We start from the raw sequence: 26692 nt of genomic DNA on the forward strand, positions 1-26692 counted from the left end.
CCGCAGGGCGTACGGAGTTAGGGCGTGGCCCATGACAACCGTAATAAAGCCGCAACTAGGCGGCCACTAGATTGTAAAATCTATATAATATGCCAGCTACCCAGACGCCGCTGTGTAAGACCTATATCTCTTAGTTTTGAACATTACCTTACCAAAGCGCTATCTGACGGCAGCAGAACTCCACCAAAAGCTTTGCTTTCCAACAGAACACTGAGCGCAATACTCCTATTAATGTTCATATAACCTATACTATAATCCCTCCAATCAGCACATACGCACTTAACTGATATCAACTCAGCATACAAAACAAATCCTGAAATATGACTATCCCGACCCTCAACTACCGCCTCGCAACCCCATCCGACGCCCCCCAAATCCAACAACTGGTCCAATCCGCCTTCCGCGCCCAAGACCCCAGACCACACTGGATTGGCGACACCACCCTCGCCTCAAGTTTCAGCATCGAGACGACAGAGATCCTAAGCACGATCACCACGCCCAACAGCGCATTCCTCCTCGCAACAGACGCCACCGGCGCTCTGATCGCCTGCGTCGGCATTTCCAGGAGGACTACCGCTCACGCTGACCTCGCGCGCTTCTTCTTTCTCGCTGTGGATGAAGCGTACCAGCGTTTTGGGATCGGGCGGAAGATCCTTGCTTACGCGGAGGGGTATTGTCAGAAGCAATGGGGCGTTAGTAGGGGAGGGCTGAATGCGCTTTCGACGCGTGGGGAATTGATTCAGTGGTATTCCAGGTGTGGATATCAGCCGACGGGGGAGGTGACGCCGTTTCCGGTTGAGAAGTTTAGAGAGGTCGCGTTGCCTGAGGATTTGTGTTTTGTGGAGATGGAGAAGGAGTTAGTTGCGGCATGAATTGCGTGGGGACTCGTTTGGGGTGGAGGAGCTGGTAGAGGGGATGATCATGACGCAGGGAGGCATTGGCTTGGGAGATTATGACATCTTCATCGTGATGTTGGCAGATAAATACTGGTGCGTAAAGGTGTACGTAGACTCAATCAGCGCATGGAATATGAAGAAGATGAGAGACCTGTTCTTGAGGATGCAAGTGAGGGAAATGCACGTGTACTGATCTATGAGTGAATTCTATTCTGGTACATAATCTAATGGTACAGGAAATGCTCAGTTACGCTCGCGAAAGCCCATAGCCACCCAATTTGCCCGGACCCTGGCCTTGACATCCTCGGGGTACGAGTGCTCAAAATCGGCCGCCTCCCAGTCCGCACCGGTGGTATACTCCGCAGGCATGAGAGCATCAGACACAACCTTTCCACCGCGTGTCGGGGAACCCGTACCATGAGACATGTAAGGAATCAGAGGGAACCCACGGACATCCTCAAAGAAAGTCTCGTCCGCGTTAGGGCGGCAACGGGTGGAGAACGCCCACATGACGTCCTTTCCATTGTAGACGTCGATATCATCACCGACGAGAACAACGCGGTGAATGGTGTAGCCCGCCTTGTGGTTGAAGGCAACATCGCCGACTTTCTTCTGGAACTCCTTTGCTGTAAGCTTCATCTGGCGAAGCTTGGCAGTGTCGACCTTGAGTGCTACCCAGGTGACCTGGGATTCAAAAGGGGAGAAGGCATCCGTGATAGGAAGGCCGGCGAGCTGGCAGACCTTGCGGATTTCAGCAGCGGCCAGGGCCCCGATCATCGTCTGTGTCTCGTCGGTGAGGCGACCGCAGGCTGACATGGGGAGGATCGGATTGGTCCGGTAGGTGATCTTGTTTATGGTGTAGACAGGGCATTTGTGGCTGTCGCCGGGGAAGAAATAGCCGTGCATTTCGCCAAACGGTCCCTCATCAGCGGTTTCCGTGATGGAAAGGGTGCCTTCGAAGACGATTTCCGAGTTGGCCGGAACATATAGGTCGTTGGTGTCGCATTTCACGAGTTCAAGCGGACGACCGGTCATGGCACCGACGTAGCCCGCTTCGGTGACGCCATCGGGAATGGGCATGGACGATGCCATAATCGCAGCCGGGGGTACACCAAAGCAGAGCGCCCATGGCACGTCCTTTCCCTCCTTCTTCCACATCTGATGGATCTGCCAGATATGCTGTGGTTCGATAACCAAGCCAGTAAGGTGGTTCTTGTCCTTGACCATTGCACGAGCAATAGACCAATTTGTCCACGTCCCATCAGGGGATTGAACGACGTGCATACCATACGTCTGAATATATTTGCCTCCGTCAGATTTGTGAATCATCGGCGCAGGCAAGGCAGTAAGGTCAATCTCGTCGCCGATTAGGCAGTTCTCCTTCACGGGACCGGTTTCAACAATCTTGGGCTCAATGAGGGGAAGGGAGCTAGCAGAGAGCATTTTGTCGAGTATTTGTCTCATGCTAGCCGTGGGTGGGAGGGCGAGATGGCGGGCCAGGCGGCCGTACCGATCGCGGCTGGAAGCACGAAGCGAACCGGGGGCACCGAGAATACGGAAGAGTCCATTCTTTCCCATCCCCTTCAGGTTATTAAACAAGGGAGCTTTAGCGTCGGTTTCGCACACAAGCCGGGTAATCGCAGCAGCTTCGAGGTAGGGATCGACCTCTGTGTTGATCTCGACCAAGTCGTCATCTGCCTTGAGGGCTTCGACGAAAGCACGGAAGGAGTGATCCACGTTGGTATCGTTAACAGCTGTCATTGTGAGATTGAGATTGGGTGAGGAATGTTCAGCAGGAAAAGACTAAACGGAGTAGATGGCTTGACTGAAGTGACAGATGAGTATCAGTCACGCACGAGGAGTTATATAGTCCTGCCATGGAACGGATGATCGGCAATAACCGATGACGCAGACTCTGGAAGCCGACCGAATACTCGGCAGGCATCCTTCTCAAAAGCTTGTCTATAATGATTTCAAGGCATGTTCGAGAGTCGGGTTGCTGAGTGAAATGGTGGCTCGCCTATGCCGATATCCGTTGACTCGGCACCTCGGAAGCTCGGAGGCTCGGAGGCTCGGGTCAGTCCATTTTACACCTCCAGATCGACATTGTCAAATCCGAGCCACCGAGATCAGGATTTCGCCATGAGGAGTGTATCATATGGCCAAGTAAATTGCCCCAGTACTGGCAGCGCGTCGCCTTAAAAGGCAAGCTAAGCACCCGAATGCTCTATATCCCCTTCCTCAATTATCCAGACCCCCAGAATCATTCAACCATTCACAATGTTTGCATCGCTGCTACCCTCCGGCGCCAATACGCCCAACTCTGGTCGCGACAGCCCCGATCATACCTCTGATTCCCATTCTGCAACACATACGGAGCCCACACAAGAATCATCAACGTCAAACAATGATCACCTCAAGTCTCCAGCGAAAGGTCGACGGAAAAGAATCGTTGTCGCAATGACGGGCGCCACCGGCGCAATCCTAGGCATCAAAACACTCATCGCCCTTCGCCGGCTCAACGTCGAAACACATCTGGTCATCAGCAAATGGGCCGAGGCCACCATCAAGTACGAGACGGATTATAGTCCTCGGAACGTCCGCGCATTAGCAGACTATGTGCACAACATCAACGATATGGCCGCACCGGTGTCGAGTGGCTCATTCAAGACCGACGGCATGATAGTCGTGCCTTGCTCGATGAAGACCCTCGCCGCGATCAACTCCGGCTTCTGCGACGACTTGATTTCCCGTACCGCAGATGTCATGCTCAAGGAACGGAGGCGACTTGTCCTCGTCACGCGCGAAACTCCACTTAGCGATATCCATCTTCGCAATATGCTTTCTGTCACGCAGAGCGGGGCTGTCATTTTCCCTCCCATGCCGGCTTTTTACATCAAGGCTTCTAGCATGGACGAAATTGTTGACCAAAGCGTTGGACGGATGCTTGATCTCTTTGATCTTGATACTGCTGATTTTGAAAGGTGGGAAGGTTGGAAGACGGAGCGATAATCAACTTGTCCATGTAACAATGGAGCTTGCCTAATCAATATATTTTTTGTCTCGACCGTATTCTGTGGGCCTGATTTATCAAGAACATAACAGCGATGGTGGCTTCGCATACCGTAATCTTGCGGCTCATTCCGGGCCGGCCTGGCCTATATCAGGAAAATCGAATAGTGGTACTGGAGTGAATTAGCGAGGACACTAAGACAGAACAGGGTCCGTACCATTCATTATAGAATCAAGGTAGGAAAGAGGCGAGACGTCCATATCATTGCTGAAAAAATTCCCCGACAAGCTGATCCGATTAGTAAATCTGTAGCGGACTGAGCATGGAGCAATCTTACCCAAAATCAAAGTTTGCAGGAAAATCGCCAGATGATTGAACATCACCGAATCCAATGCTTGGACCAGATATGACATCTGACAATCGTCGAGGGGGTTGGCTTCGTGGCGATCCTCGCTGTGTCTCTGGGTCTGCGTGTACTTCACGCATTGGGGTATCACGCACAGCATTTCTCAACGCGACGAGTGCGTGGATATGCCTCGTTGACAACCATTGGCCATTGCCATGTTGGCCATTAGCATCCTTCCCAGCAGTGCCAACTCTGGAGAATACCTCGATGACTCGTTGCTGCAAGTCGCGACATCCCGGGTCATTGCGAGTCTCCTCCCAAAGGCAAAGGAGCAATGCAGAACTGAGCACCGTATGTACCATAGACCAGGTGCGTAATGGGACGATGCTTAAAGTTTCAAAGTCGAGGAAGGCCTTTGCAGCCTCAACCAGACTGTCTTTGGCCCTATTGCGCAGAAGTCGAATGCGTGGGTTGAGAGAGGCTCTGGGTGGGCTTTGGATGGCTGGCCGACATAGCACGGAAATGCAGAAGGAAACATGGATGCGGAGGGCCAAATGTTCCAGGTGTTGGTGCAAGCTAGTGCAGTGTTCCCGGGCAAGGAGATGGGGTTGTACACGCTTGAAAACGTCGTCCAATGCAGCTAATAACTTGCTGGAATAGGCAATGTCACTGCGCTCTCTCTCTTCTGCATTGTTAATTTGTAGACCTAGCCGGCATAGGTAGCGCATCATGTCAGTGTATGATAGGTTCGACTMGAGAGTAGTAGAGTCCAGCTGCCAGCCTCTCGTGGACACCATAGAGGGGCGGTCATAGCACAGACTCAAAAGGCTGTCTTGCCAAACCGTCATAGACCTTCAGGGGTCAGCTGTGAACTTCATCTTGGTATAGCTACTTACCACAATGCTTTGGCCTTTGGTCTCATTGGTTCTGGCCAGTGAGAAATGCTCTTCTCGGTATGTAGTCCCAAGGTCTGGGCTAATCTGACAGTCGTGCCAAGCATAGCCCACGCGCCATCAGATTGACCGTTATTCTGTAGCGTATTTCCCAGAATGAGTAGAGATTGGACAACTTCAAGCGACGGCCTCAAGAGGAAATTTGCCAGCCTTAGTGCTTGGAAAGATCGGCGGGCTTGTTCCAGCATCAGTTCATCATTTCTCCATAGAAGAGGGCTTATTCTTACCAAAGCTCTGGTATTTCTCTGACCTCTCGGGGTTCTCAAGGTCTGAGTAATGCGCTCCCGAAGCCAACGCGGCCAGGAGGAGACTGATCTGACCGACGGATCGATCCGACGACCATCTTTCCGAGACCTTGTCGTGATCGCGCAGTTCCCCAGACGCGTAGGATGTAAGGAAGTGGCATAGGAACAATTCAAAGCCGTCTATATCGACAAGAATTGGGTTGAATGGATGGGCGGAGGTGCGGTAGAAGTGAAAAAACCTACTGTCCGTCAGCACCGGCACTTCTGGTTAGTCGCTCAACATACTTCAAAATCTCCTCCCTTTGAGGAAGAATCTCCACGAGAGCCTTCCAGCGATCTATGGGTGATTTGACATCAAGGAATGGGTAATTGCTGAAGCTGTTTTGGAGTCCCAACACAGTGCTCGCCTTGTGGGTAATTGATCCATCGGCGTAGTGTGAACCCAGTATGGAAATGACTGTATTCTCTCCAGAGAAAATGTAATTTGCAGGGTCTCCTTGATTGATCGATTCCGATGCAGGTCTGGTATGCAGAGGAGATGCCGAATTCCTGATTGGAGGCTGATCATTTACACTTTTTAAGCCAGACGGAAATGCAACGCGAGAAGCATCAGCGTTGCTACTCTGAGGACTTCGCATGGCCCGCTTCCGCGGAGAAGATTCCTCAAGGCCATAGACACAGATCTCGGGATGACCTCGTTTCTGGCAGGTTCTGCATGGTTGGCCGTTGTCGCACTTGACTTTGCGCGAGCGACACGGATAGCACGCCTTTGTTTCGCGTTGCTGTCGCTTGGCCCGTAAGATCCGGTCGATCTCTTGGCGCTCAGGATTGAAACCAGCAGCAGAGCTATTGGGCATCTTTGCGGTGAATCATTGAGGTCGCTGTAGGAGCCTCATATATGACGGGCCTGAAGCTCGAGAAGAATGAAACGTTATCGTGAGCGATAGGAAGACCATTATCGGCTGGTGGTGTCGCGTTAGCATCCTGAGGCACCGTTGACTTTGCATTTCTGGATTCGGTCTAAAGCAGTGCCGCTTTTAGCTCACTGCAAGTACCTGTCCTCACAGCTTCCTCCTTAATTCTATATATCATTGTATATTATAATATAAAAAGTCTAATATAGAACTCCAGAGTTAATGAGTTATTTGAATCAAGATTTTACGTGGGTAAGATATTCAATAGCCGTAATGTAACTTGCAGATCAAACGTGAAGTAACAACTATATATATATAGACTGAGTCGCTCGGTGAACGACATCGAGGCCATGGACTTGCGACTGGAAGACATGTAGAGCTTCTACTGGTGCATTCTGTAAGAGTACGCCTCAAGATATATCCTCTCAGGTTGCCCATCCCATTGTTTTCAGATAATCTACGCTCAAATTAATTCTTTGGATTCCTGGCTTCGGGGTTTGATGGCCAGCGCCGACCTCAGTTTGGCCTATAGTAGCGTAGATTAATCCTCATCCTCGGAAACATCGGGAACTTCGTCCGGGACGAACTGGATCAGCTGGCCGACTGAAATTGCAAAATTAGCTTGTCGGATCATATAATATAATAGCTTGTTGGCCATGCTGCCAGTGCCTATGCTTTTTGGAACCCATCTTTAGGGAATTTCGTGTCGGAATGCTATGCGGTTGAACAAGGATGTTAGCGCTCGGCTTGCCGAAGTTCGTAGTTGTCGTCGTCCTCGTCCTCGGGATGCCAGTTTGGGCGCGAGGAACCCAGCTCTCCTAGTTCGTGCTAATATGAATCTGAACAGGGCTATTGAATTTCACCTTTACGAAGAGCAGTCACCCTTTGACTTCCTCCTTGATCTCGTCGAAGCTTAGGTCTGCCGTGTGGGTCAGTGTCCCGACATAATGCTTCTCCAGAGTTTCTCGCGTGAGGTTGAGTTCTCGACAATTAGGCTTGTGCAGCGAATTACATGAATTACCTAATAGTTGGTCTTGAAAAATGATTTCAAACTGTTGTTACACAGAATCTATCTAGTTATATAACATACACTGCGTGGGTCACATCCCGACGTAATTGGTCAAACCTTTTAGGAAATCCTAAAAGCAAGTGACACGTTAAGTAACATGCTCCTTCATTAGCCTACTCGTTCTCCCTAACATCAATAACAGTCGTCTTGAACTTCCTGGCAGGAACCTTGCGATTGAACAGGATGTCGGCTTCACGGTACGAGCGGTGCTTGAGTTCGGGCAGGAAGAAGTAGGCCATCACCCAGCAGACGCAGGCAGTGCCTCCCCAGACGTAACCGCACTTGCCTGCCAAGTTCCATCCGGTGGGGTTGAGCATGCGCGAGGCGAGATAGATCATGGGGATCTCGGCGACATAGTAGGCGGCACGGCCGACAGCGGTGCTCAGGGCGCGGAGACGGACCGAGGAGGTCTCGGAGATGATGGTGTAGGAGATTGGGCCGAGGGTACCGGCGAAGACGAAGGAGATGAGGATACCGAGAACGGCCTGGGCGTAGTTGGTCGAGTGGTTCTGAGGGATCGAGGCGCAGATGCCGAGAATAATCAGCAGAGTGATGTTGACGGCGGTGCCCCAGAGATAGATGGTTCGACGGCCGAACCAGCCGGTAAGAGGCCATGAGCAGGCGTTGGCAACGAATTGGAGACACGAATTGATCAGATTGAGCTGGAAAGCACGGTCGGACCCGATACCGGCCTCTAAGCGGGAGTCAGTCTCTGTCATCCATGCTGGCACCGGGGATACTCACGCTCGAAGAAGAAAGTGGCCTGGTTGGCAATCAGGTTACCGGCAAAGTTCTGCGACGCGTACATCAAGCAAGTGATAATGGTTCGTCTCAGATCGGTGCCCTTCAACAGATCGAGGAGGGTAGGGGTACCGCCCATCTGCTCTTCGATCTTGACGGTTCTCTCAATCATGGCCAGGGACTGTTGAGCGTGCTCTGGGGACTTAGCACCAAGGCGCTCGATGGAGCGAAGGGCCTCCTTCTTGCGTCCGCGACGAATCAGCCACCAGGGAGATTCGGGGGCGAGGAAGATGAGGATCAAGAGGGGGGTCTAGACGAGTCAGCTCTGCCACGTGCAAGATCTGAATGGGAGACTCACAGGGAAAAGCCACTGTAAGGCAAGAGGCACGCGCCAAGCCCACTCATCGTCTCGCTTATTGTAGCCATAGGTGGAGGCGGCGACAATGATGGAACCGATCGACCAACTCATTTGCAGAGTAGCCGTGCAGGCACCTCGAAGGGCGAGAGGGACGATCTCACTGGCGTAGGCGGGGGAGTTTGCAATGAAGAAACCCCACGGGACACCTTCCAACGCTTGTCCGACCGTCAGGAGGGTGAGGGAGTCGGCCTAGTGGTTGGTCAGCTCAGCTCAGACGGAGGCTGGGTCATGTCAGCAGGCTACTCACGAAGAAAGAAATGAAGATGGTGGCGTTCATAAGGATCAGGGCGAGGATGGTAGTCCAGCGGTAGCCAAGACGGTTGGTGACGGGACCAGCCAGAAATACACCGACAAAGGCACCACATTGACCGGATTGGAAGAGGGCACTCTGCCACCGCGTCGGGATGGCATAACCACCTCCCTCCACTGGCACTCCGTATCTCTTTTGAAAAGCGCTTTGCGCGACAAAGTTACCATTCAGGAACATGTCAAATGATTCCATGACCTGTTTGCCCATTAGTACTGCACAAGGTGCCAATTTCCCCGATCGAGGAGATACTCACAATGGTGAAGCACATGGTAAAGGCCCATAAACAAGCCCAGGGGTGGCTCTTGGCGGCCTGCCACAAGCCCATCTCATGCTCGCGGTTCTCGCCATCAAAGGCATCGTTCATGAGCTCCTTGTTGGCCAGGACCTCGGCATGATGAACGTCGACGTGACCTTCCTCCTTCAACTCCCCCTTTACCTCGCTCGTATCTGATGACATTGCTGGGATTGGTCGCTATGTTACTGTGCCAATGCGAAGAGAAAAGAGACAAAGGCAGAGGGGAAAAAAGAAAAGGAAAAAGGGCAAGGCAGGGAGATGATATCTTTTAATACCTGCGCGTCTTGCATGGCGAGCGCGTGATATGTGATACGTGGATTAATTATTGGATGCAATCGCGCCAGTGGGCAGCGGTCCGAGTCCGATGTTACCGCAGCTTGTGCCGCCGGGCTTTTTCCCACCGCGCCGTAAGCAGGGATAATGGCTGCATTGGGAGACAATTACCCGAAAGCGGCCAGGCGCCGAACCGACATAGCGGAGTTGTGCCATGGGGTTTGGCACAAACTACCCTATTGGCCCGAAACCTGCTGATCCGAGGATGGTGGCGTTGGAATAACCTGCTTAAGGCCACGAGTCTGAAGGGATTGCATTGTCCTCCACGGGGGCATCTCCATGTTTGAGGGCAGATATGCGGGGCCCCAAGACAAGACTCCTGGTTAGTGCTTGTTCCACTGGTCCAGTCTTTTTAGCGTCTTGTTAGTGTCTTTGGTGTTTTCTAGTGCTCCTCTAGCTGCAGCCACCCATGCCTTATTACCTAAGCTTTTGCCTTTCTGTCTTAGCTTTCATCTAATTAGTCCAAGACTTGGCCGCCTTCACTTTCTGATTGGTCCATAAACCATTATCATGTGCCGCCTGGGAGGCCTTAGGCCGTTGCGACCAGGTACAGTTTGTCCACAAGGGGTGTTTAAATGAGCCTAGCCGAAGGTTTTCGAGATAATCTCACCATCATGGTAGTACAGGCATCCTAAAATAGCCCTTAGTCAATTGTTCTGAGTAGATTGTCCATGCACACATGATCTTTCTGAGCTCAGCAGCCGCCACCTCACCGAGCTCGAAGAAGATGGGTTGAGAAAAACCTCAGACACGCTAAGGGCACGCCACGGCGCGGGAAGACTCCTTTGGGACAATTGGCCGCTGCCAAGCCTTCTTTGGTCGCATTTAGGGTTTGTCTTAACTAGTTTCAAGCATGCTAATCTTGCATTTGCTTTACGGCTAGCCTGTGGCTTACAGCCATGGCGACCGGTTTGCCTCGGAAATATTCGGTCCTGTTAGCGAACTTGCTAAAGGACTGCCGCAGGAGCTGGATCACTAGGAGTGTCCTGCCTCGTATACAGGCCTTTTCGACGTCCTTAGCTCGTTAGGTACAAACACCGAATAATTACTAGTAGTACATGGCAAAAATAGTTCAGCAGGCTTAGACGCCGGAATTCCTCAATACAAATTCTCATTCCCTCGACCTCGAGCCAGCCGTATACCGTCCTATGTCACCTACAGGGGTAAGGCCGAACTAGATGGATAAGGGTCCCTATCAGGTGCAGGAAGAGACCCTGAGCAGAAACTGGGGAAGATGATGGTTTGATTGTCTGTTTTACGATCGTCTAGTTGACTAACCAGTTATGGAAACTGTCATTCAGTACGTGAATGAACCAGACCCTATCCTACACACTCTCTCAATTTTCAACCCATACGGCAGCGTGACACTGTGGAGACCATCTTCTGCATGCCTGCTTGACCCAACCGATCTTCCCTCATGCAGAATCGGTTAATTAACCGATTTCATGACTTTAACCTAGAAGGTTTAAGAAGAACTCAAATGCTGTCCAGATCTCTGTTCAAACTTAAATCACTGAAACTAAAGAGCTGTGCATTTGTCTGGCTGCCAGTTTCCCCGCATACAAATTATATTGCCGAGGCGATATAGCTGGGATATCGGTACAATGCTACAGACGGCGGCGAGTATTTTCAGCCGATCGAGCAAGGAGAACTCTCCTTGCTGCCAGATTGTTGGAAGTTAGTCGACATGAATCACAATGACATACACGTTGAAGATTCGAAACCATGTATGGTATTGTGTGCATGGTTACTGCCGCATGCGGACATCCCCCGCACATTGGATAAACCTTATTCTGAACTCCAAACTTCCATTTTGAGGCGTTTCTACATGCAAGGAATGGTCTATTCGCGCGGCTCACTTAGAATCTGTCTATTCAATAGATCTCAAGCGTCGTGAGATGGGTTGCGTAGATAAGTGGGATCGAGATCTTAAGGTATAGATGGATGTAAGAGAACAACTCTGGCACTAGGAATGAATAGAAGGGCAATTGGGATCAATAAAAGGTTTGTAGATTATATGAAAATTGCTACTCTTTTGTCCAGGGTCAGAACTACAATCCAAATACCATAGCCATCGGCCAAGGGATACTCTGCTGCTTGACGGAGACATTCATCGTTGGCCCGAGACTCCCGAAGGGATGTATTAGCGAACCAGAAGTTCATCGAACCCACCGGTTTTGCAATCTCCAATGTCTAATCTGGAATATGAGATTCAAACAAAGAGATGACGCTCTGACCGAAAGCCGTGTTCCATGGTCGGCCATTCTCGCCTAGCCACCATGAACTCGTCTTGCTGGACCATACCAGTCACCGTGTAGTAGAACTCTTCTATTAGGACACGTCATGGAATCGCCATGCCTACTTGTCTGTTGCCGATTGAGGTGGTACTCGAGCACATCATTCTTACACCTGCATTATTATGTTAGACAGGTCAGTGTTTAGAGGGCAAATGCAACTCTCAAGGACACCTCATCGACCAGTAAAACAGATGTACATTCCCATGTAAGATTTCACAATTGATCCCCTTATCACTGGTTCACAGGTCTAGTGGTACAACATAATCCTAACATGGGTACCTCGTTCCAAGCTCACGTCCACCGCCCCATCGAGGTCCCCTCGTCGGACATACTTCTCAACGCTCGAAGCGTTCCGGGTCTCACTGGAAACGGGATGCATTCCACTCTCTCCCAGAATGGCCAGCGCAGCTCCAGTGCCGGGGCCAACTCCGCCCTCGCCAACCTCGTGCAGTCGCTAGGACGCAGGGGCAGTGGGGAGATGGCCTCGTCCAAGATCATCGGCGCGGACTACGAGGCCATTCTGGAATGGATCCGCTCGGAGCGGATGCGAAAGCTGCCTCCCGAGGGAAGTAGTTATGATAGAGTCCTTGTCTGGGCGCGGTTGTTTGTAGAAAGGCTTCATTCGTTTGATTCGGCTATTCAGCACTTCGAGGGAGATAGTCATATGGCGGCGGAGTTGGCGTACATTCACTGTGCAAGTCTTCTCGAGGTATGTCTATGTCGCTTGTGGAGAAGGTATGAGACAAGTATTAATGATCTTCTTAGTTGGGAGAGGAAAACGCGAGCGCTCTCTTGGATGTCTTTGGTTTCTTCTATCGTTGCTCGACGGGTTTCCAGAATTTGCTTCACCGGACGGACTTGTTCACGGTTTCACAGAGCATCAAAGACCAGCTGATTCTCGCTTTGGCGGACCTGGTTACCTTGGTCGTCGGGGTCGCAATCCACTGTCGTCAAACTCTTGGCAGTCTAGCCACGGGCTCTGTCTCCATTGATATCTATAGTACTTCCAGCGCGTCGATTGAGAGCTTCCGCGCTCGATGTGAGCATGTATCCCAGATGATGTGGAGGCATCAGCTGCTGGGAGCGGGTCTCCATGAGGACAAAGGTATCCTTGATTGCTTTTTGTCGCCCCCGTCAAGTTAGAAGCTAATACATGGCCAGTGACGAAATTGAAGACGATTAGGAACTGGCTGGAGCCGGAAGATCCCATTTTGAGCAACACCACCGAATTCACGGCCCACTTTGCCCAGGAAAGGGAGGAGTCGACGTGCCTGTGGATGGCACCATATCTGACGCGTTTCCTCAAGAGCGATCAGAAGACCATGTTCATCTCCGGCAAACCGGGATCTGGCAAGACCATCCTGGCGACGGTGATCAATGACTACCTTCAATATCCTATCGGGGGTGTCATGTACAAGTCCATATTTGTGCCGATCAGTGAGTCAGCACATCCTTTTTAATAGGTTATGTTTTCCCACGCTAACATTACAGATGCACTCATCTTTGCCAACACGACCCCGCGCGCAACGGCAAAGACTATACTCTCTCAGCTGTTTTCGGCACGTATTGGCAACGTTCAGCTGTACGAGATTCTCTCCGATGCGCATGACCGCTGCCAAAAGACAACTCGTGAAGAGCAGTACGATAACGAGCTCTGGCGTGCACTCGGACTCGCCCTGCAAGCCAGTCTGCGTGGTGCAAAAGAACTTGTCCTTGTGGTCGATGGAGCAGACGAAGCCAGCTGCGGAGAGAATGCTCTAGTTAATCGGCTCAGAGACGCAACTCTGAAAGCGTCTACTCTGAAGTTGATTGTCCTTGGCAGCCAGAAGCAAAAGACATCCACTACACAGACAGCGGTGCAGATTACCCCGGAACTGATTTTCGACGACGTGGCCGCGGTCGTCCGGAGGAGCTTTCAAGCCTGCCATGCGTTTGGTGAGCTGTCCGAAGAAGAGCGGGAGACCACAGTAGCCCAGATCGCAGAAGCCGCCAATGGCTCCTTTTTGTGGGCCAAGCTGGCCACGGAAAGGATCAGAGACGAGCACCCGCCTAACGGGCAAGGGTTGGTCAAAGCTGTTGACGCCCTGGGCAAGGCGGAGCTCTCTGTTACGGATCTAGTCGTTCATCGCCTCGACTCGAAATTGTCCGACGAAGCAAAGAGAATCTTGGTTTGGCTTGCCACTGCTGTCCGTCCAATGACTCTGCGGGAGTTGTCTGCGCTTTTGTCTGTTCGAGTGGATAAGGGCACCATCGTGGAGACAGAGGTGGATCCGCTCACGCTTCTGCGACCCCTCGAGTCTCTGGTCTTCTGCCAAAATAACATGGTCTCCTTACGACATGGACAAATCCGCACAACCATCATAGACACCGTCAACAAAGGCAAAGTGTTCCCAACCGTCGGGAGCAGGCATGTGGATCTCGTGCGCAGGTTGCTGCTCTACGTCAAGCTGAATGTAACAGATGAGGAGGAACGGTCTGATACACCAATAAGTTCTCACAGAACTTCCAAGATGCTGCAGCGGTTCCCACTTGTTGACTTCGCCCTGCGGTACTGGGTAACTCACACGAAAACCGCACTGGGGAGCGAGACAGATCAGCAGATCCGCACAGTAGCAAAGGAACTAGGTCCATTCCTCCCTACCAAGCCAGTTGTGCCGCTACTGGAGATGACTGTATGGCGAGCAAAATCAACTCCGGTGCTGAAGTCACTGCACAGCGTCCAGGTCCGCCTCTACCAGCAGATACTCACCGTCGACCATCCCGCAACTCAGCAGGCGATCATCTGCCAAGCACTCTTCTACMGTGAGATACGTGATATAGTGCCTTCCGAAGCTAGCGATATCTTCTACCATGCAGCGGTTATATGCCAAAAGGCGCTCTCCGCCCAACACGTCATCACCAGGAAGATGGCCCTGGACTTCCTCGACAGCACCGCCGATCAAATCACCAAATCACGGACGCAGATCATGACAAGACGGACTGAGATGCTCCAGCTCCTTGTTGAATGCTACAAGGTGCAGTATGGGCAGAACAGTAGCATCGTCATTTCGACATTGACTCAACTGGTGGAGCATTTCAAGTATATCAACGAAGAACACAAAGCGCAGCAAATAGCAGGTTTGCTGCAAACAAGCCTCACAGAGAGTAGTACCACCCAGTCGACCGTTTCCCCTCAATCGGACGAATCGTTGCTCGTTCATCTCCATGGTCGAAGGCCTAGCGTTCAGGAAGGCACAACCTTTGCCCTAGACGACATCGAAGCTGATGAGCCTATCTCCCAAGCAGTAGACACTCAGAGCTCCTTGTACCGTGAGATTGAGAGCCACGTGCAGTCCATCAAAGAGGAGACTGCCAGCTGGTCCGAGTCCACAACAACAGAGTCGAGCTTTCTAGAAATCATCTCCAGCCCATCGGCCACGCACTCCTCTTCCATCACAGCAGCCCAGAGCCTTACGGAAATTTACTGGTCTCAGCATCGATGGAGAGACGCTACGAAAGCTCTAAAGGCAGTTCTGCGTCGTGTTTGGCCGTCCTTTTTCAGTCCATCAGTCAGCGACGTGGAGCTTCCGTCCGAGAACGTCGATCAGTGCATCGACCTGGCAGAGCGACTGAGGGACTGCTATCGTTTCAGAGGCCGTGCAGCAAAAAGGGAGAACATCTCCCTTGGTCTCTATCACAGCGTGTGCCGAGGCCGTCCTGTTGGAGATGAGCTGCGCGAAAGAGTCACGCGGGACCTTCTGCATTTGTATGAGCGTAAGGGCCAGACCGACAAGCTGATCCTCATCCATCAGGATATTCTAGACGACTTGACCAAGAAATTTGGAGAAGATCATCCAGCGGTCCTCAAGGAGCTTCGGATCTTAGCGGATCTCGCACGGCCGCACTCAGCTGCGCTCGGCTACCATCGTCGAATCGTCCAGATACTGAACAAACACGCCGACACCTGTCACCCGGAAGCTTTCGAGTCCCTTCTCATTGTAGCCACGGAGCTTTTGGACCAGGGACAGTACTCGGAGGCACGAAAGACCTGGAGAACCTTGTTCAATACCCTCCAGCACCCAAACATCAACCCGAAGCTTCGAGACCAAGGATTTGTCAAGTCGGTCTATGAGCGGTACACTTATTGTCTACGTATGACTCACGCAGAGCTCCATGTGATACACGACGTGACAGTTCAGTATCGCAAAACGTGCGAGGCCAGATTCGGAGCCTCCGCCTCAATTACCATCCAGGCCATGACCAGATTGCTGGATATCTGTCGGGAGTCCAAGCGATACGAAGCCGAAGTCGTCCACTTGTGCGAACAACTTCTCAGGACTCCATCTGTTGAGGCCGAGATCGACCAAAAGGAACTCCAAGCAATACTAGATGCTCATTACGAAGAGCAATACGCCTCAATCGCATCTGCCAGTGTCGAGTCTGTTCCCACCGAGCAGATACAGCGAATGATCACCATCCGCAGGGAACGGCTGGCCACTATACGGGCTACCTATGGATGGGCTCACGAGACCACCCTGTCTGAGATGAAAGCGCTGGTTGCCCTATATATCAAACGAGGGGAGGCGCAAACCGCCGTCTCAATGCTTCAAGAAGCAACCTTACACATTGTTTCGAAGGAAACATCAGCATCTAGACTCGCCGCTGCTGCCCAGACTATTGCGTCCAGCTACATCGCTACGGGTCAGCTCCGACGCGCAAAGGAGCTCTGCGAGGAACTCTACCGCAAAATTGTGGTCAAGGAAACCGGTTCCACTAATTTCGTCCTGCCTTCCGGCGGCCGTCAGAGCCTGGTCTTCCTGGCGCATTTTGAGCACAGCCTTCGAGAGCAGAAAGAACCCTCGCTCACGGTAAGCGAGATTCATTGGTCATTGTGCGCCGAGTACGTTTATTTTGAGCGATACCGATCGGAAAGCCGCTCCAAGTCCAGTACCCTGGAGAACTTTGTGGGCACTGCTGCTCGCCTGTACGGACTCCTCCGTGCGAGAAACCAGGAGTCGACGGCTGCCCGTCTCATAGACGATCTCGCCAACTCCTTCATCACGACAGAGAAGGAAAAAGTCCAGGTGAGCTTGGGTCAGGCCAAGGCATTTACCGGCACTCTTGTCGAGTACTTTAGCATGTACACCACTAAAGACTTTTTGCGGTCCGTGGTCGTCGCAAGCTTCCGCCGTGTGACGCAACTCCTCACTACGAGAGACTACCATGCTGCCTGTGATCTAGCGGTGACTGCATTCAAGTACATCCAGGCGCACAATGGACTCTCGTCCTCGCTAGACGTGGTCAAGCTCCTCTTCAATCTAGGTCTAGCAATCTCCGGGCAGGGTCTGGACCCGCCTCCAGACTCAGCAACACGGAAGGAAATGCTTAGCGCATCAGCCACCATCATGAGCGCCACGCTCGGCCACTGCAAGCAAGCCAACATCGACCTCACACACCTGGACCTGGTGACGCTGAACAAGCTGATCAAGCTCCTGGACGCACAAAGCGATTATGCCAACCTAGCCTGGCTCCTCACAGGGCTCTGGAACAACCGCGACCAGCACCCGCCCTCGCAGCAGGAGGCAGCATACACACTGGCTCTGGGACGCATGCTTGTCATCACCCGCTATCTGATGGGCGAGTACATGGCCGCCATCCGACTAGCCGAAGACATCGTCTACAACTGTGCCCGCGTGCATGGTCCCCAGCACCCGAGCACCCTCGAGATGACCATTCTCCTGTCACAGATGTACACCAGCGTGGCACAGGGATACCAGGGCCGAAAGGAGCGCCGCGAACTCGCATACCGGTACTACAAGAAAGCTGCGACGCTGCATGAGAACGCGCTCCGAGCCTTCATCGATCCCACCGCCCTGGCTTCCCTAACCATAGATGAAGGAGCGAGATCGCCCGGCTCTGAATTCGGACCGCCTAGTCCCGGCGAGAGACCCGAGGATTCGGGCAAGTATGTCCGGCAGCACCTGCATTTGCTCAAGCTAGCAGTCGAGCGGCTGGGCAATTGGCCAAAGGACTATACAGAGTACGAGAGGCTCAATTCCGCTCTGTTCCAGACGTTTGGAAACGATCTCAAGGGTGTTGAGGGTGTGGACAAGTGGAATTTGAAGAACTTTGGGTCTGGTCGTGCGGAAGCCAGCGATGATTTGATTTCGCCAAAGTCGCATCCAGCGTTCGGTCTGGGGGAACAGTTTGCGATTGCTGTTTGATACCTGGATCGTACCTAAATTTGATTGAACCAGCTTCATATTTGCTTGGTTTCTGCCTTTCCGCTGTTTGATTCCTTGCTATATCTAAAAGTCCATCGAATCCATACTATCTTCACATATTTGCCTTCTCGGTACGTTTCAGGTCTCCTATTGTTGGTAGAATATCAAGACGGCAGGCAGAATAAGAACAAATATCGCACGCGAAGCTCTCAATCAAATCTTGAGATTTCTCTCTGCTGAGTTTGGAAACGAGGGTTGTATTTCGAGCGGGATGTGAGACATGGTGTAAAAGGGAAAAGTAGAGTCTACTTGTCTGCATTCTATCCGCTTCACCCATCAATGTCAAAGGGCCAGATGGATCTGAGAGTTCTTTCATCTTTTACTGGCTCATCATCATCCTGGTCTGGATTGGTCAACACAGCCTGTAGCATCCAATTGAATTATTCCTTGTGCGCCAATTTTGTCGTTTTCCAGTTGATTAAGGGTACAACCATCTGATGCGGCGTTGAAAACCCACCGTGTCACCGTGGGATGTACAATGTTAAAAACTAGCAAGCTATTGACCGTCGACCTCGTCATTCATAGAACCCAGGGCTATAAAAATTGATGCTTGTTTTGCCCACCACCTTGCCCTGCGAGACAGCTTCAAATTTCAAAACCCCCTCTTGAGCACCGAAGACGACCTTCACATCATATTGAAGCTTGTAGAGCGGTGTACCCAGGAGACTCTTCCGTTCAAATGTGGAGAGATCGAGCTCAGTGAAGTCTACGCATATATTGCCAACGCTGCGAATCCCTGCCAGCTTAGAGTCAGTTACAGCACGCAAAGTGGCATAAGAAGACCTACCAGGATGTTCGACTCTCTCCGGAGCATGGTCAAGATCGCTCGAGTAGAGCATGAGATTTGCTTTCAGCGTTTCCCCCTCCAAATGGGCCCGAAAGAGGGAGGCTGTGCAGACATGGTCTTCGGTGTATCTCTCTCCCTTTGAAGGATCGTCAATCGCGAGGTCATATACATGGACACGAACCGGCAATAACACACCTTGGTAATCATCCATTTCATCACCCCTGTGGCCATTTTCTTTCCAGTAAATCTGTCATAGCATGCGTTTGTGTCGTTATCTTTGCCTTCACGGAATGGAACATTCCATGACCACCCATAGTTTCGCCGACATCTTTTGGTGCTGGACCGGAGACCTTCAAGACCACGAAGGGCAGCACCCTGGACGATGGCAGCTTGCCTGATGTATTTCCCGTCAAATTCAGCACAGGATTCTAATTGTTTGAAGAAATAGTTGGTCATATTTCGCACTCACGGATTGTCTGGAACTGTTATCGTGATGTTGTCGGTTGACCAAAATGATCTCTTTAAGGCGCGCCGGAGGTACTCTGAATCACCGAAACCACCCGCAAGAATAATCCTCTGTATTGGTTAGGACGGTTGCGGGTGAATAGGCTGGCCCATACATTGATAACGTTCTTGCCAGCCTCAGCCGTTGCGGCTTTGATCTGCTGGCGCACCAGCTTGAGGATTTGCTGGACGACAGGACGGAAGATCTTCTGAAGATCCGCGCTATGGGACTCTTTTAGCACCCATTGGTTATCCTCAGGGTCAGTGAGACCTTGGCTTACCTGCTCAAGAGCACTAGACGCTCATCATCGTTGAAGTATTCCGGGTTCGCATCTGTTAGCTTCATGTTCAGCGGCAATTCAAACACGTTTTCCTCATCGGAATAGCCAAAGTCCCTCTTGATGCTTTCGAATGCCTTCATGAATCTGCTCCCCGGGCCTTTTGACTTCATTGGAAGGCTATCAAATGCATCTCCAAATCTTTCTGACATGAGCTGATAAAGGTTGCGGTCTACAGCAGTGGAACCGCATTTTCCACCTAGATATTTTCCCGTCAGTTGCATCTCACTCAAAGCGCTAAGATCCTACCAATCCCTGTACACAACTCCCCAAAGGTCAGCTCTGGCTTAACCGTTTCCACCAGATAGGTCGTGATATCCTGCGACGTGAGTTCTCTGCGCAGAATCAAGCCTGTTGGACCTTACCACTGTGCCACCCCCACAGTCACATACGAGGACACCATCTCCAGGCTGTGCTTCATGATTAGCCAGCGCCATTTTCTGGATCCATGCTCGCAATACGCACCCTGATCGAGCCAGCCATTGAGTGAGTCGTGTACTTTCTTAAGGCCGCAATAGCCGCTGCCTCGGGTTCGCTAATCATGAAGATATTGTCACAGGGCCGGCTCCCAAACCCGGCCATCTGGGCAGCCCTGCGTGTTGCGGATTGTGCCTGATCAGACCATATGGCTGGTACGGTGAACCAGAATTCCAACGGTGTTATGCTGAGTGTCTCTTCCGTGATTTGCTTGGCAATTGTTCTTAGAATATGATGGTACACCTCGGACAGGTAATCCGCAACCACCTCCACAGCAGTCTTTCCTTCCGGAAGCTTTAGGATTCCAGAGTTAGATGCATCCTCTAAAGTAGCGTCGTCGTATTTAGTCAGCGGGATGTCTTGATCGAGGAGAAGTTTAGTCCAAGAGTACGCGGTCATCCCTGGTTGGACTTGGTAACCCCAGCGTCGGGTTTGAACACTCGGGTTGTCTGCGGTGTAAGCAATCCGTGATGGAGCTTTGACAACCGTGTCCACGTCTCTCGCGGGACCAGGCCAGCTGCTTATGATGACAATGTCGTTCAGGTCATTGCCATTTTTAGTACTGACGTAGCTGGCTCCTACACATGGGTAAATCAGCTTTCGTCATGGATGATATTCCTGATCAAATCATGGGGCAAAGTAAGTACCAGTGAACGTAGTGCCATAGTCGACGCCGACTATAATCCTGTGGGACGGAATGAGCGCCAGTGAGTCTAGCTCCTTTAAGAGTCCTTCTACTGGTTTATTCGTCATGCTTGGTGAATGTTTCCTGGTGGCCGCGAATGGTGTCTGGTGTTTGTTTACAAGGCTATATCCTGTCTCTCTTATGGTTTCGGCTGGCAGAAACGAGCAGATACTGGTCTTTTTCAACACTTTGCGGCGCATAATCCAGAGCGACCAGCGGCACGCAATCGCGCCAGGGGAAATGCGGCGCAGGTCCCAGACAGGGATTATTCCCGCCGGGCTGTTTGAAAAGTCCCACAGCCCCGTTCATGACAGGGACCAGCTTCTTACCCGGCATATTCTCTATCCTATCAAGTGGAATGATACTTGTTAGTCGTAATTAGGAGCCGACGAGTATCCAACTAGCTGCGTGCTCAAGGGCCAGCTGACACGATGACCTCCCAGGATAGGACCAGGAATATGCACATTTTGTGAGCTACTTTGGTGAGTTCGTAACCACTAGACGTGTTCTCCATATCTACCCTGGCCATTCCTCTTGTTGTTGGCCCTACTTGGCTTGCAAACTATCCGACGCCGGACACGCGTTTCCCCGGCCACTCTTGACTTTACTTACTCTCCAGCCATTTGCTACAACTATTTCGAGCACCATCAATCGATTCACACGACAACAATTCTGAAGTATGAAGCAGCGTTCTTCTATTCAGGAAGGTCTCAAGGGCCCTGAGAACGTAAGAGCACCTAGATCCCAAATCCGATATGCTTCCTCCCACAGTCTACTCATCTCACCACGATAAAAGCTAATCAAAAGGAGACAGGGGCAGAAAGTCAGACATAGGGAGACCCCGAGCGAGCGGTCAAAGGAGCCACACGGCACACGCTCAGGTAATCGAGACTCTGTCCTGGGTTCTTGGATGAATAAGGTAATAGGGCCCAGTCGCATCTAGCTCCTGTGACTGATTGGTACAGATTCGGCCATCCCGTGGCCAACAACCATCTCCTATCTCTGTCAATCATCGTCGACCGACGCCGAGCGCTCGAAGCAACCAGCAGAGTGTGTGCGCTGAACCCAGGGACGGCCGACGGATCGAGAATGCACGCCCCTCTCGAACTGAGTCGGAATACATTTGGATGATAAAAGAGAAGGATGCGTGTATCCAAAAGCTACGGGCGGAATACATCGAGTCTGTCAGAGAATATGAGGCGCGTATTGCGGATTACACGCGCCGGATGGAGGAGCAAGAGCGGCACATTACGGAATTGGAGCAAGAGCGGACCAACCTTGAAAAAGACCTGGACATCCTGAGGAATGAACGCCAGAGACTGGAATCTGTAGCTCTCGTCGCCCAGGAAGGCGCCCTCAAAGCGATGGCAAAGGGAGGCCATGTCCCGAAAGAGGACCGCGTGATCAGGGACGAGCTGACGAGGCTGCAGGATGCCGTGCGGCAGTGGGCCCGGAAATACGCGGTAGAAGCCATGGCTGACATTGACGGTGTGCCTAGCCAGCAGAAGGACCAGGTGATCAAGCATTTGAAAGGCTACTGCATTCAAACACGGTGGAGTGATTTTCTCCTCAAAGCGCCAATCCCTTCGAACAAGATCCCATTCGTCCTTGTCGAGGCATTGCTTGCCAAGCATATATTTGACCAGATGTTCATGGATCCCTTCTTCCTGTTTCCGGAGTCGAGTGATGGCTCTACACTTCCTGGCAGAGCCAACATGCGCCTATTATATGATGCCATGAAGCAAGGTATGTTCCATGTCCCTCCCTTCTAAGTCCCTGCTGTTGAGCTAACAGCCACGTAGCGGACCAGGCTAAGGCTCATATGTGGCGGTCGCAAATCATAAGCGTATTGTCTGATAGCATGCAGAGTAGACTACAGGAGTTTGCCAGGGTGTGGATGAGCGCCTTCCTCCGTAGCCCTGCTCAGCTGCTTCTTCACACGATCGCAGACGAGTCAGGCCTGAGGACGCGCAGTGCAGAACTACAAAAGCTGTATCACAGAGCAGGCAAGCTGGCATTATCCCTCTGGGCTCAGAGAGCGTCCATCAAATGCTATGGCCTGTCCCAGTTGCAGACATTTAGTTCGTCGTCCCCGATGATGAGCGCTCATCGGCTGCATCAGCTTGACGAAGACGATGAATGCCTTGATGGCCGGAAAGTCCTGGCCTGTATGCAGCCGGCCATTTTGGCGTTTGGAAATGAGAGTGGGGAGAATTATGAGACTAGTAAGGTATGGGCCAGCGCCGTTGTTCTGGTAGCTGAGGATGAATAGCTGTGATACTTCAGTCATGCCACGTACATATAACTACCTAATACATTTCAAGGCAATGCGGCTGGTTTGTTCTTGTCAAGGCCTTTCAATCCTTGCGCATAAGTATCCATGACTTGTAATCTTGGATATGAAATGCCTGTATTCCTTTGTTGGGCGGCTTGGGCCGCTCCGAGTGCGCTAAACGACGCCAAAGAACTCTACCACAACCGGACTCGTCCTAATGACTCCCACACGACAGGGAACCTGCAGTAGTCTCCTGCAGCCTAGCTGCGCCGCACTTCGAGGATACGGAAGTCCACCGACCTGTTCTCCCCCTTTTTCACCTGCAATCTCCATGAACAAGGAATGTGTCGAGGACCAAGGCGTCACTTCTTCTGAGGGCTACGCCTCGCTCGGCCAGGGCAGAGCAGCATGTGGCCCTCACAACGTGGAGTGTCATGTTATTTAGACGGAGTGGCTTTCAGGACATCGGTGCAAATCCTGCGGGCGGTGCCATGTCTGTTGTCAGTCCCTGCGACCCGACGCATGTGCGGAGAAGTTTCGTGTGGAATTTACCGACGTCGGCAGAGCTCACAAGGACGACAAGGAGTTTGCATGCATCTGATCGAGATTCCCCACCCTCTTCATATATCATAATCAGGCTTTGGCATTAAAAGCTCAAAACCAAATCCTGAGTTGATATACTGAATACTATCTTCATGCCCGAGAGTAAGCACCAGGTTACTTCTCTACGACCAGTCTCTAGTCATCGGAAAGCTCTCCGGTGGCAGTAGCACTGAGTGGCATTCCGCAGCGTCACTCAGCGTTGATAACAGGTCCCTTCCCTCTAACACCCCATACTCTTACACCACAGCGCAATTATATTTAAAATGAACAATTCAATAAGCAAAAAGACAAGTTAAAAACATACAACAGCCGGGATATGCTGGTGGTCACCCACCCAACTAATATCCAGATGTAATGAGATTAGCTGAATAATCAGGTAATCCTCCAGGCGACTTCATTCGGACAAGTATCCCGCTGCGGATATTGATAAAGAATCGAATGTGTTATTTGATACATGCTTAGGGTTTAGCACTTCCACGCCACATTTAAACCCGCAATGAACACACGAGCCACCCTACTCCAAACTGGCATCTGGGGTAACCCTTTTTCTTTTCATACTGCGTATCGCATAAACCCACTCATTAGAGATCATGGCAATCAGCGTGACCAAGATGGACAACGCAGTCAGCGCCAGCACGAATATACAGACAACACTCACATAGCGAAATATATACCATGTGGGCATCCATACGTCGGCTACGAGAGATTCAGAAGCCAGTTCAACCTGCATTGCGCTCAATAGCAGAGACAGCATCGCAAACACGAACAAGATATGCCCATAGAAACGATTGAAATAGTCACTGTACTGGGGTCGGCCCCACTCGTATTGCGATCGATGCAGAAAAAGCTTCGAGTAGAAGTTCAATCTCGTCAGTCGAATCTCCCCGTAGTGATATCGAGGGGCAACGTCACGATCGTGGATGAATTGGGCCTCGGCAATGAAATTCGAGAATCCATGCCAGGTTATATCCTGTGGCAAGAGCCCCGTTGATTGTGCCACTCTGAAGTCCGACTCATATTGAACTAAATAATAGTATGTGCGTAGTAGGCCTGTGGCAGCTTGAAGCAGTTCCTCCCGGTCATGGGATTCCAACGGCGAGCGGGCCGAGACGAGGAGGTTATCCCAGAAAGTAAAGGATAGCATATATTTCGGGAGAGGCTTGATAAATATCTGGGAATATTTCCAGGTGAGGTGAAATCGTGGGTATTCGGAAATGATAATCTCACGCCCTTTCGCTTTTTGAAAGTGCAGGGGATAGATATTAGAGCTCGAATAGGTGGTTAACATCCAGAGCCGAGGAGCCATTTTGTTGAGTTCTGGCGTGCACAAGTCGCAAGACAAGAACTGATAAAGTGTACCTGTATCATGGCGTTTTCCTGGATATCCGGGAAGCATCAGGTTCTTAGTCTGGAGCAAGGTTGGGATGGTGGGATTTTCATCCATGTCCTGAAAAGATAGCAGTTGATCGGCCTTGTCAAATGGCACACGTCGTTTCATTATATGGGAGTATAGGCAGTTACAATGAGTCTGATCGTTGAAGATTATAATAGCGAGGGTTCTCATAAAATATAAATGGCAACAAGAACCTTGAAAATATCAAATGGTGTGACGACTTTTGAATAGGCCAAATGATGAAATAGGTGATTATCAATTTACGACTTGGGCGGTTTGGTTGGCAACTCAAGCATGTTGGGGACTAGTTAACAACCTAGCCTTCACCACTGAGTAAGACAGAACAAGCCTCTGTGGCAGTGTTTTCCATCCGCGTCAAGGCTACCTATTGGATGGGGCAGATGTATCGTATGCGTCTCTGTTCTGCGGCTGAGCCTGTTGAATGGTGATCACAAGGCTGGCTCCTTGAGACCAACGCAAACTCATCGTCCGACAACTTCCATTTCAAACGAATTCCCAGAAGCTCGATAAAACTTATTGACTGAAACGCAGTCTCAGTTCAGACTCTATTACCTCTCTAAATCTCTAGATCATTCTCTGTGCTCTTATTCAATATTTTGATGCTTTATCATCATGGTGCGATCGTCAGGCCTCCTTCCGATCAGAGCCTTGCTAACTTGCACCCAGACCCACCTAATTGTTGAAGATGATGATCTTGGTCTTAATGTCCTCCATGAAGCCCCTGCGGGTTCTAGTGGCTGTTGGGAGACGGAGAGTACAGATGAGTCCCCCAGCCTAATCCCCGTGGAGTATGTCCACCGCACGAGAAGCAGCAGCCTTATCTTCTAACATGGTAGAACCCTACAGTATTGTGGCTATTCATGGAGTTGGAGCCCACCCACTTCACACCTGGTCTTACTGGGACCCGGTCAAAAAGTCCGTGTTGAATTGGCTCTGGGATGAACACATGTTACACAGTGACCTACCCCAGGCGCGCATCATGATTTTTGGCTACCGGTCCGAGTGGAAGGGACGGCGACCATCTGATGTATCCTCCACGGAAATTGCAAAACGGTTCTTGCAGGCTTTAGCACGAGCTCGAAAGGTGCCAGTTACCTAACGGGTTCTGTGATTTTTCTAAAATGTTTTCACAGGGCGTCGAGGATCGCCCGATTATATTTGTTGCCCATTGCGTTGGTGGCTTGGTTGTGGCACAGGTATGTTCTTTTGAGGCAAGTATTTCTTCAGTTCCAGTGGCCTAAATGATTGGCAGAGTCTGGTCAAGGCCTACCAGGATGAGCTACATCATAACAAATATGCTCGGATTTTTAGTTCCACAGTCGGAGTTATTTTCATGGGCACCCCCTTCCGAGGAGCACACGGAGGTTTATCCAATGGAGAGATTCTCGCTGCTGCTGACGAGCGGATTCGTACGCTGGAGCATGAAGACGAGAGGCGAGAGGCCGGCATAGTAAAGCGAATACTCGACATATTAACCCCAGGAAACGAGGCGCTGTTCAACCTTCTAACTAATTTT

At 51.2% G+C, this 26692-nt stretch overlaps 11 protein-coding genes across 11 annotated transcripts; 5 read left to right on the forward strand and 6 right to left on the reverse strand.

Moving 5' to 3' along the window:
• Positions 1-320: 320 nt before the first annotated feature.
• Positions 321-872, forward strand: Asppvi_010402 (GNAT family N-acetyltransferase; the record flags this gene model as incomplete). Its single annotated transcript, XM_043306248.1, has 1 exon — positions 321-872. One exon carries the CDS (start codon positions 321-323, stop codon positions 870-872), a length of 552 nt encoding a protein of 183 aa, XP_043162183.1.
• A 267-nt stretch (positions 873-1139) lies between these two features.
• Asppvi_010403 (UbiD family decarboxylase) lies at positions 1140-2657 on the reverse strand (the record flags this gene model as incomplete). Its single annotated transcript, XM_043306249.1, has 1 exon — positions 1140-2657. One exon carries the CDS (start codon positions 2655-2657, stop codon positions 1140-1142), a length of 1518 nt encoding a protein of 505 aa, XP_043162184.1.
• A 519-nt stretch (positions 2658-3176) lies between these two features.
• On the forward strand, positions 3177-3908 carry Asppvi_010404 (UbiX family flavin prenyltransferase; the record flags this gene model as incomplete). The annotated part of the gene is made up of 1 exon (XM_043306250.1): positions 3177-3908. One exon carries the CDS (start codon positions 3177-3179, stop codon positions 3906-3908), a length of 732 nt encoding a protein of 243 aa, XP_043162185.1.
• Positions 3909-4242: 334 nt separating this feature from the next.
• Asppvi_010405 (fungal specific transcription factor domain-containing protein) lies at positions 4243-5052 on the reverse strand (the record flags this gene model as incomplete). Its single annotated transcript, XM_043306251.1, has 1 exon — positions 4243-5052. One exon carries the CDS (start codon positions 5050-5052, stop codon positions 4243-4245), a length of 810 nt encoding a protein of 269 aa, XP_043162186.1.
• Positions 5053-5147: 95 nt separating this feature from the next.
• Positions 5148-6310, reverse strand: Asppvi_010406 (Zn(II)2Cys6 transcription factor; the record flags this gene model as incomplete). Its single annotated transcript, XM_043306252.1, has 3 exons — positions 5148-5383; positions 5436-5692; positions 5739-6310. The coding sequence occupies 3 exons, from the start codon at positions 6308-6310 to the stop codon at positions 5148-5150; spliced, it is 1065 nt and encodes a 354-aa protein (XP_043162187.1).
• A 1239-nt stretch (positions 6311-7549) lies between these two features.
• Positions 7550-9362, reverse strand: Asppvi_010407 (uncharacterized protein; the record flags this gene model as incomplete). The annotated part of the gene is made up of 5 exons (XM_043306253.1): positions 7550-8130; positions 8181-8487; positions 8536-8784; positions 8843-9100; positions 9159-9362. 5 exons carry the CDS (start codon positions 9360-9362, stop codon positions 7550-7552), a joined length of 1599 nt encoding a protein of 532 aa, XP_043162188.1.
• A 2739-nt stretch (positions 9363-12101) lies between these two features.
• On the forward strand, positions 12102-18033 carry Asppvi_010408 (uncharacterized protein; the record flags this gene model as incomplete). The annotated part of the gene is made up of 4 exons (XM_043306254.1): positions 12102-12539; positions 12596-12935; positions 12992-13267; positions 13322-18033. 4 exons carry the CDS (start codon positions 12102-12104, stop codon positions 18031-18033), a joined length of 5766 nt encoding a protein of 1921 aa, XP_043162189.1.
• A 575-nt stretch (positions 18034-18608) lies between these two features.
• Positions 18609-20952, reverse strand: Asppvi_010409 (Hsp70 family protein; the record flags this gene model as incomplete). Its single annotated transcript, XM_043306255.1, has 10 exons — positions 18609-18829; positions 18881-19016; positions 19076-19274; positions 19350-19456; positions 19501-19606; positions 19666-19921; positions 19972-20057; positions 20115-20137; positions 20188-20777; positions 20847-20952. The coding sequence occupies 10 exons, from the start codon at positions 20950-20952 to the stop codon at positions 18609-18611; spliced, it is 1830 nt and encodes a 609-aa protein (XP_043162190.1).
• A 611-nt stretch (positions 20953-21563) lies between these two features.
• Positions 21564-23156, forward strand: Asppvi_010410 (uncharacterized protein; the record flags this gene model as incomplete). The annotated part of the gene is made up of 4 exons (XM_043306256.1): positions 21564-21611; positions 21699-21803; positions 21850-22630; positions 22687-23156. The coding sequence occupies 4 exons, from the start codon at positions 21564-21566 to the stop codon at positions 23154-23156; spliced, it is 1404 nt and encodes a 467-aa protein (XP_043162191.1).
• A 1120-nt stretch (positions 23157-24276) lies between these two features.
• On the reverse strand, positions 24277-25068 carry Asppvi_010411 (uncharacterized protein; the record flags this gene model as incomplete). The annotated part of the gene is made up of 1 exon (XM_043306257.1): positions 24277-25068. The coding sequence occupies one exon, from the start codon at positions 25066-25068 to the stop codon at positions 24277-24279; it is 792 nt and encodes a 263-aa protein (XP_043162192.1).
• A 720-nt stretch (positions 25069-25788) lies between these two features.
• Asppvi_010412 (uncharacterized protein) lies at positions 25789-26275 on the forward strand (the record flags this gene model as incomplete). The annotated part of the gene is made up of 3 exons (XM_043306258.1): positions 25789-25791; positions 25843-25964; positions 26023-26275. 3 exons carry the CDS (start codon positions 25789-25791, stop codon positions 26273-26275), a joined length of 378 nt encoding a protein of 125 aa, XP_043162193.1.
• Between the last annotated feature and the right edge of the window lie 417 nt (positions 26276-26692).

The sequence above is a fragment of the Aspergillus pseudoviridinutans genome, assembly GCF_018340605.1.
Source record: "Aspergillus pseudoviridinutans IFM 55266 DNA, scaffold_8, whole genome shotgun sequence".
NCBI classification, from domain to species: Eukaryota; Fungi; Ascomycota; class Eurotiomycetes; order Eurotiales; family Aspergillaceae; genus Aspergillus; species Aspergillus pseudoviridinutans.